The 9,017-nt window shown below is 36.3% G+C and overlaps 1 protein-coding gene across 1 annotated transcript; it reads left to right on the plus strand.

Moving 5' to 3' along the window:
* Window positions 1-3,335: 3,335 nt before the first annotated feature.
* Window positions 3,336-8,100, plus strand: LOC104104319 (probable magnesium transporter NIPA6). Its single transcript, XM_009612370.4, is given in 10 exon segments — window positions 3,336-3,804; window positions 5,200-5,256; window positions 5,351-5,441; window positions 5,533-5,693; window positions 5,777-5,904; window positions 6,062-6,199; window positions 7,045-7,137; window positions 7,233-7,263; window positions 7,266-7,328; window positions 8,012-8,100. Coding segments are annotated over 10 exon segments (975 nt in total). The 5' UTR covers window positions 3,336-3,680.
* The last annotated feature ends 917 nt before the right edge of the window (window positions 8,101-9,017 follow it).

Here is a 9,017-nt window from a genome sequence, read left to right on the forward strand (position 1 = left end):
TACACTTGGATACAAGACCAATTAAGAAAGAAGGGAATGTTAGTAGTGGGAGCTAATCCAGAACTAAGAAAGGGTATTATTCAACTTTGTCATGACACTCCAGTAGGGGGATATTCAGGGATTGATCACACCTACATAAAATTAGCTGCTCTATTTCATTGGAAGGGATTGAGGGAAGATGTTCACAAGCATGTCAAAGCCTGTGATGTTTGCCAGAGACATAAATATGATATTGCACCCTATCCCGGGGTGTTGAAACCTCTCAAGGTACCAGGATCAGCTTGGAGCAGCATTAGTATGGACTTTATAGAGGGTCTCCCAAAATCCAAGGGCAAGACAGTAATCTGGGTGATAGTAGGTAGGCTGACTAAATATGCACACTTTATAGGACTGTCTCATCCTTACTCAGCCAGTGATGTAGCAAAATTATTTAGGGAACATGTTCACAAACTACATGGGATACCTGAGGATATAGTAAGTGATAGAGACCCTATATTTACTAGTAAGGTATGGCAGGAGTTGTTTTCAATGATGGGAGTCACCCTTAATACCTCTACTGCCTATCATCCCCAAACAGATAGGCAAACAGAGGTAGTCAATAGATGCTTAGAGACCTATCTCGGGTGTTTTTGTTCAGATTCTCAAAGTGATTGGTACTTATACTTAGCCACAACTCAATGATGGTACAACACCACCTTCCACAGCTCCATTCAAACTACTCCTTATGAACCTTTATATGGGCAACCTCCCCCTTTACACTTACCCTATGTTGCTGGAGACTCTGCTATGGAAGAGGTAGATAGAAGTTTACTTACTAGAGAATTCAAGTTACAGTTGTTGAAGTACCATTTGCAAAGGGCACAACAAAGAATGACTGACCGGGCTAATAAGCACAGGTCTGACAGACAATATCAAGAAGGGGATTGAGTCTATGTAAAAGTCCAACCTTACAGGCAATTTTCTATGGCTGGCCATCATTTTTCTAAGTTGTCTGCTAGGTACTATGGACCATATCAAATCCTCCAGAAGGTGGGAACTGTTGTTTACAAGTTATCTCTTCCTTCTCAGTTGTTGTTACGTACCTTTCATGTTTCACAGCTGAAGTTATGCCATAGCTTACCTGATACAATCAACCATCCTCTTGTAGTTGAGCTTTCTAGCCCCTACTGTCCTCAACCTCAGAAGATCTTGGACAGACGTATGGTGCAGAAAGGGAATAAAGCAATCACTCAAGTGTTAGTGCAATGGGACAAATTTCCACCTGATTAGGCCACATGGGAAGACTATCAAGCTCTGAGGATTCGTTTCCCTAGTTTTCTTCCTTGAGGACAAGGAAGCTCTTAAGGGGGAAGGATTGATACGAAATTAGAAAGAATGTTAAGTTAGTTAGAAGGTTAATAGTGTAAGTGTCTCATGAATACATTTAATTCCCTTAAGAGGTCTTATTTATATTTTAGTATTTGCAGAATGATCCCTACATGTTGATACACAGTTTTGTCTGTTAACTGAGTGATATAAAGCAAATGTAATTATCCAATTAAGGTTATGAAATGAAATCCTTTATAGTTTAGCTCTAGCTTTTCTCTTCCTCTTCTCAGCCGTAGAATTCTCTTCTTCCGAATCCACTCTCGTAACAAAAAGCATGATGGAGTTGACTATTTACATTGTTTTTGGTTGGGTTGATAGATGGCTATAGCCTATAGGGATGGAGGGATAGTACTTACCTTACCCCTCTGTACCTTTTCTTCCTCTTAAGAAGGTGGATAGGTAAGTTCATTGCTTTATTCTGGATTATTAGAATTTAGAGTGAGTTCACCAATAATAAATTCTATGTCACCACACAATGAAAAAAAAATAGAAAAGTATTCAAAAAAGTTATTATAAAGGGTTAAGGGAAAAATCTAACAATCATTACTAGATATTCTATATACTGTGGATATTTTTTGGCAAAATACGATAACTCGTAAACCGATGTCTCTAACCTCCCGTATATTTTTACTTGTCCCTTGCTAAAATTATATTTTTAATTTTACTTATACATTTTAGCAAATTAAGAGAAAAACGAAATTCTTATCTTATTTTACTCTTATCGTTAATTACTTATTATCCAAATCATTTTTCATGACTTTTTGAAATGCTATTATTATTATGAGTATTATACTAAAATATGTATTTTATTTATTCTTTCTTAAGGAAAGTTCAAAGTCCATTGTGGAAAAGTAAAATTGATATTAAGCGTATATAAAAATTAGACTATAGGTAATCTCCTTGTTTGTGATAAATGAGTAGGGTGATGAGTTTGGCCTGGGCTAATTAGCTCAAAAACACATCTCTACGATTTGACCAACGAATTTTTCTCATATTTATTCCTACAATTTGTGATAAACTTTGATACACATGCTTTTTATTTAGGGGATCTTTTACAAATACCCACTCACCATAAATTATTTACCCACCCCTACCCATAAAGTTTTTTCCCTACTCATTTTTTTTTAGCCAAATCAAATCAAGTCAAGCCATGCCGAACCAAGTCGAGCCGAGCCGAACCAAGCCAAATCAAGCTAAGCTAGGCTAGACAATTAGTTTTAACTGGATAGGTATACATCGTAAATAGTTTTCAAATGGATAAAGAAGGATAATTATTTTACGCTCAATGGGTATTTTGTATAAATTGCTCTTTTATTTAAATCAATAGAACATATCTTTTATCTAGTACATGTAATATATAGAAATAGTATAATAATAAAATTCCGGAAATATTTTTAAGAACGTCTTGTGCATTAAAAAGAAAAATTTAGCTGCTTGCTATTAAGGGACAATTTTTATATTAAAGAGCAAGAGACAAGAATTCTTGAGGGTGAACGTGAGACATACAAAATAACTTTGAAATTTCTAGTTAAAAAATGGAGTACTAATTAAATGTTGTCAAGTAGACAGAATGAGGATATTCAACAATAGTTTCTCATTGAACCCCTCAGCATAGCTCAAACCCTCCAACTATTGGTCGATGACACAAATGTTCTACTACTAGAGGAAGTCGTTTAGATTTTCTTACTCTATTTTTAGAATATATGTATTAAAAATTATTTTTATTAAGACAATAGTGAAAATAGCATAATTTAGAGCAGAAATGGAATATGCATCAGCCTGATTAGGGTCAGGTGGGCCAGCTCACACGCTTTTAGTTGTCGTGTAACGTGGCCTTCCTGTCGTTAGACTCGTTACCGTAATGTCGGCATTTCCCAATAGAGCCTCAAAGCTTCTATTAACGGCGTTAAATTAGCTCCATGTTTCACGTTTAATAAAAGTCCCCGCGTCACAGTGAACTTTATATTAAAGAAGAAGAAGAAAGACCAAATTACGGAAGCTTCCAACAAAACGACTAACATTTTGAGGGAGAAAAAGGGATCTCTCTGAAACTATAATTGCTTCTTCAATTGTTTCAGATTTCCCTCTCCCAATTCCAAAAAGCAGCAGTTGCAATTTGCTTAGATTTTGTAGTTTTTAAGAAGGAATAATTATTCTTTCAGATTCTGTATTTGATACGTTTTGGACCGTGTGTATAAAGATAGAAGAAGAAGTAGTAGAAAGGGTACAGTAAAGCAATCATTCTTCCAGATTTAGTATTTGATTGTGTATATAAATTGGAGAAGTAAGAAGAAGTGACGGAGAGAGAGAGGATGGGGTTTTCGGAGAACAATAGAGGATTAGTTCTAGCAATGGTGTCAAGCTTGTTCATTGGAACGAGTTTTATATTGAAGAAGAAAGGTCTCCGGCGCGCTGCTGCTGCTGGCACTCGTGCAGGTCTGAAACGTCTCTCTGTGTTTGTGTGTGTGGTGTGTTAGATCTTTACTTCGGTTTATTAGTCAATTTACTATATGAAAAGGCACAATTTGTTCGCTAGCTTAAACTTGAAGTACTTGTGTAGATGCACAATTCCAGCAACTTGTGTTGAAAACGCTTTATGTGTGATATTAGTGACAAAATATATCAATCAACTGCGCATTTGGTACCAATTAGTTGGCCTTCGACTTAATGAACCCTCTATCGAGGCCTGTTTAATATTCAAAAGAATCATCACAGGCAGATTATTTTTAGCTGACATTAGTTCTTTATCATGACTTAGGACCAAAAAAGCTTTGCGAAACTCATGTAGACAAAGTTACCTTAGTGAAAGAATATACTGCATTAATTATTCTTTATTTAGTGAATATTGCTATTTTACATATCTAATATCTAAGCATGTTAAGGACATTGTATCTCAACTTAGGTGAAAATTGTTCTGTTCAATTTGTTGTATTTATGTTGGTTCTTCTTTGTTTGATCAAGACAATATTTTTTTGGGTGTGTAATTCTTTGTTCATTAGGGTCTATAGGCACCATCTGGTAGACTATGTGATAGTAGCACATAATTACTCAATTAGAGCCAAGCATACTATGATTTTTAATCATTTAGGTGGTGGAAACAATATCCTTCAGGATCACTTTCAGTTAGGTATTACACTGTTCAGGCCTGTGTTGGAATACATAAATGATGTGGGGGATGGGCACGAGAAAAGAGAAGAGAAAATGTAGAAATCTATTATTTGGATATGTAGAGGGAACTGCTGAAGTGAAAAATATGAGGTCTAAAGGCAAACAAATCAACTTCATGTTTTTGTGCTGAGTCTATTGACAACTTTTCTAGCCCCATTAGGTCCAGCCTTCTTCTGGTAGCACTGGAATAGCCGAATTGGGTTCTTGACATTTAGTTTTCTTCTTCTTCCTGTTGTCATTTTCTTTAATTTAAACCATGATTAGAAGATTGACAAATAATAGTTGTCTAGCAGACTAAAACATTGCAGCCCCATGTGTATTTACTAGTAGTTTTTATTCTTATTCATGATCTTGCAAACCCATACATAATATGAGAAGAACTATCTTTGGTTGGACATTCTAGTGGGAGCTGAAGCTTTTATCCCTGAAGTACTTGTGAGTTTCACATGCAGTAATCTATTCCAGTACTTCTAGCTGATGATAGTTTGCTTGGAAGTAAATGTAGTTTTGATTTTTAGATGTAGTCTAGTGTGCCAATTTTCTATTTAGTACTTCAATTGATAGCAGAACATCAAACATCGTATTTAGCATCCTTTATCCTCATTATTTACTCAGTCAACTTCAATTCACCTGGCTAAACAGTTGTTGTAGTTTTCACTGCAGGAGTTGGAGATTATACTTATTTGCTTGAACCCCTTTGGTGGGCAGGCATGATTACAAGTAAGTTGACATAAGCTGTCTCCATAAGTTAACCTCTTTCCAGGATTGTGTTACATTGTTCTGGTGTTAATGTCATTTGGATTTGGACATGCAGTGATTGTTGGGGAGGCTTCCAATTTTGTGGCTTATATTTATGCTCCGGCGGTTCTTGTGACCCCTCTTGGCGCGTTGAGTATAATTATAAGGTATGATTTTGAAGTCTTATGAGCTGTTTTATAACTCTGATAAGGAACTCCTGGTGATGTTTGTGTAACTGACTTTGGTGAATCTGAATAGTGCTCTTTTGGCACACTTTATGTTGAGGGAACGATTACAACGGTTGGGTGTGGTAGGATGCATATTGTGCATTGTAGGATCTGTGGTAATTTTTATACATGCACCTCAGGAGCATATGCCAACTTCTGTACAAGAAATCTGGATTTTGGCAATTCAACCAGGTCTGGACTTTTTGTAGGTTGTAAGATATTTCTCCCTCTTGCAGAGCTTATTACTAATTTCTCCTTGCTTCTTTTGTCAGCAGCATTTATGATTTATATAGCAGCAACAGTATCCACAGTAGTAGCTTTGATGTTGCATTTTGGGCCTCGTTATGGGCAGACGAACTTACTGGTCTATTTGGTAATATGTTCCCTAATGGGTGCACTTACGGTAATTATGTTTTGTTCTAGTCTACTTCCGTCATCTCCTTTTATTCTTTGGTGGAATTTGTACAACTACATTCTTGTTGGACATGATACAGTTTTGCACATGTGAACATTTTGCTAGCCTGTTAAGATGTTCTGTAAAATTTTATTGTATTTTGCAGGTTGTCAGCATAAAGGCTATTGGAATTGCAATAAAACTTACTTTGGAAGGAATTAGTCAGATTGCCTATCCGCAGACTTGGTTTTTTCTAGCTGTTGCAGTAATCTGTGTAATCACACAGTTGAATTATCTAAACAAGGTAATGTCTGTATGGTACTTTCCCAGCTCAGCTGAGACTTTCAGTAATCCAATGATCACTCGATTACATTACCTTGACTAGCGTGAAGTCTCATTTCTCTGAAATAATAACATGCCTGTCCTTTACGTTAAAATTCAGAATGCATCTATATTGATGTCGTCCTGGCAAAGCATCCAGGACATGCATCATGCATATATTTGGTGTCAGTTCCTCTGAACTAAAATATTGGAGTAGTTATTTGGATTTATGCTCTTCATGTAATGATATCAATTCTTGCACAAGGTGTCTTTTGTTAATGACATGAAGATAAAACATAGAATCAATACTTGATGCTAACTATGCTGCAATATTTTTCTGAAGTCTTTAAATTATGTTTCTGTTTTTAACTTTTGTGATTTGGCAATAAATGCTCTAATTTGGATCATTATGTCACAGACAAATAAGTAGAGTACTATGAAACTGAAGCCGTCCTTAAATGATTCATAGCTCTACTCCTAAGTTGAGATGAAGGATACTGCAGTTCAGATTCTCGTTTCCTTTGTTGCTCTTTCTTGCATGCTTGATATGTGAGCAGTTTTAATATCTGAAACGAGTGCTTTGGTTGGTAATCTAGGAAAAAGAAGTTTCTACAATAGTTGGTACGACTTCATATCAATATTTCCCTTATCACATGAACCTTGAGATGCTGCTTGACCATTATAGAGCGCGGTTAATATGAACTGCATGCTATTATGCCTAATTTTGGTTTTGCAGTTCAGCAATATGCATTATATTTAGGGGAATTCACATTGCTTTTCTTTAGGGTGTCTGAACCATTTTCTAACGTTTATGCGTCATTTGGATAGGCACTGGATACATTCAATGCTGCAATTGTTTCCCCAATATATTATGTAATGTTCACCACTTTGACCATCATTGCAAGCGCAATAATGTTCAAGGTATGTTGTCAGTTTGAACTATTCTTAATTGTGGTCTCCTATCAATATGTTCACGGAGTAAAATGTGAACCCATCATTTGCTTATTGCTTTGCAGGACTGGGCGGGACAAGATGCTAGCAGCATAGTATAGTACTTTCAGGAACAGTCGTACTCCATGTGACTAGAGAACAGGAACCAGCAACTACACCAGGTAAAAACTGAAGTTGCAGCATGCACACGCCTATAGAAGCTGTAGGCATCTCATATCAATGTTTAGATCCTTGATATTATGCAAGCTAAAATCTGCCAAAAGCATGGCATTTCTGTCTGCAACACTTAAAAAGCATATTTTGACTTTAGTGTAGTATCTCCTCTGCATCACTTTGACTACTTTTACTGTACAAATTTCACGAAACTTCTAAATTTTGTTTTTGTAATGTTTCTGAATTACCGAAGATTGTAAGGAAACACAAATAAAATAATCGAGTCTAGTATTCTGTTTGATTTTACTCGACTTTTGACAACAATTATTCTTTTCGTGATGGGGCAGATCACGAAGGAAGTACGTGTTCTTACAAAGTTGCATATGTGAGATAGTGAGATTAGATGTTCCTTCTTTGCTCAATTCAGGTGCACAGATCCAATTGTCCTTCTGATTTTGGGTACTTGGTGTCCCAAAAGAGCACATGTTTACATTGTTGCCCATGTGACATATAGGTATCCTTTCACTGGTGTTGGGACTGATGACTCTCTTGAGCTGGTGTTGGACTTTAGTTTTTGGAAGTTCTTCTCTAGAATCTACTGTGCTTTGAAGCCCAAATTGAGGCCTCAATATCATTATTTCTACTCAAATTTTACTGCAGGTTTGTGCTTATAATACATTGGTTTATGCAGGAAATATATCATGGTATAATGGGGAAGATATAAAGGTTATGGAGGATGGACATTACATAATGTTGAATGATTCAAACTATTTCCGCTGATTTGATCTCGTGGATATCGATTCTAGATCTTGATCGCAAAAGTTGTTGTATCCGCAACTGATGCTTGATTTATGTTTTTGTGGAATGAGGATTCTTGTTTAAGCTTAGCAATGTCGAGCTTTACAACTGGGAGGCGAGTTCTCCTACAAACATATTTTTGGGAGAGGTTATGAGTCAAGGTCACCTTGTATATGAAGCTTGACATGGATTCTTGAATAAGCCTTGACCAACATGTACATTTGGACATGCTTTTCTTGCAGACCTGCTATTCGAATTGAGGTTTGTACATACATGGTGGTGTCATTTCTTTGAGCTTGTTTTGTGCAGTATTTCAGTTGATTAATGTTGTAGTTTATTGACACCTTATTGTTGTAACATATTATTCATTGTTTGAGCATGAGATTATAACATAGTGCAGAAGGTTGCAGCAGTGTAGGATGGTATTCTTTTGTAAGATAGTAAAAAACCAAGCCTTTGTAAGCATTTGTTTTGGAGAATGACATATTATGTACTTTGTGGAGTTTATAATTTAGAAGTTAGAAGATTGTTAAAGCCGTATTGTTGTAGATGCTTAGCAGCAAAGTGAAGCATTTTGCACTTACCTCAAGCATAAAGATGGACGTTGGAACAAGCAATTGGGTGGGGTGGGGGAGCTATTTTTCAGCCATTGTAATTGAAAAATAACTGCTGTTATGTAATATCAAATTATACATGTATACGGTCGAAATAGATTTCGTCCTTCGTACGATTGATCGAGGTCGAAACATAATGGATCGAAGAAAGACTTCAAGATGGGTTCCGAAGATGGTACAAACAAGTTTCGGATTCCAGGTATAGGTCAAACACCGAGTTCGAAGTCATCATCGAGCTCGGGTCCGAATAGAACTGTGATGAGATGATTTCGAGCTTAAGGGGCA

The sequence above is a fragment of the Nicotiana tomentosiformis genome, chromosome 1, assembly GCF_000390325.3.
Source record: "Nicotiana tomentosiformis chromosome 1, ASM39032v3, whole genome shotgun sequence".
NCBI lineage: Eukaryota > Viridiplantae > Streptophyta > Magnoliopsida > Solanales > Solanaceae > Nicotiana > Nicotiana tomentosiformis.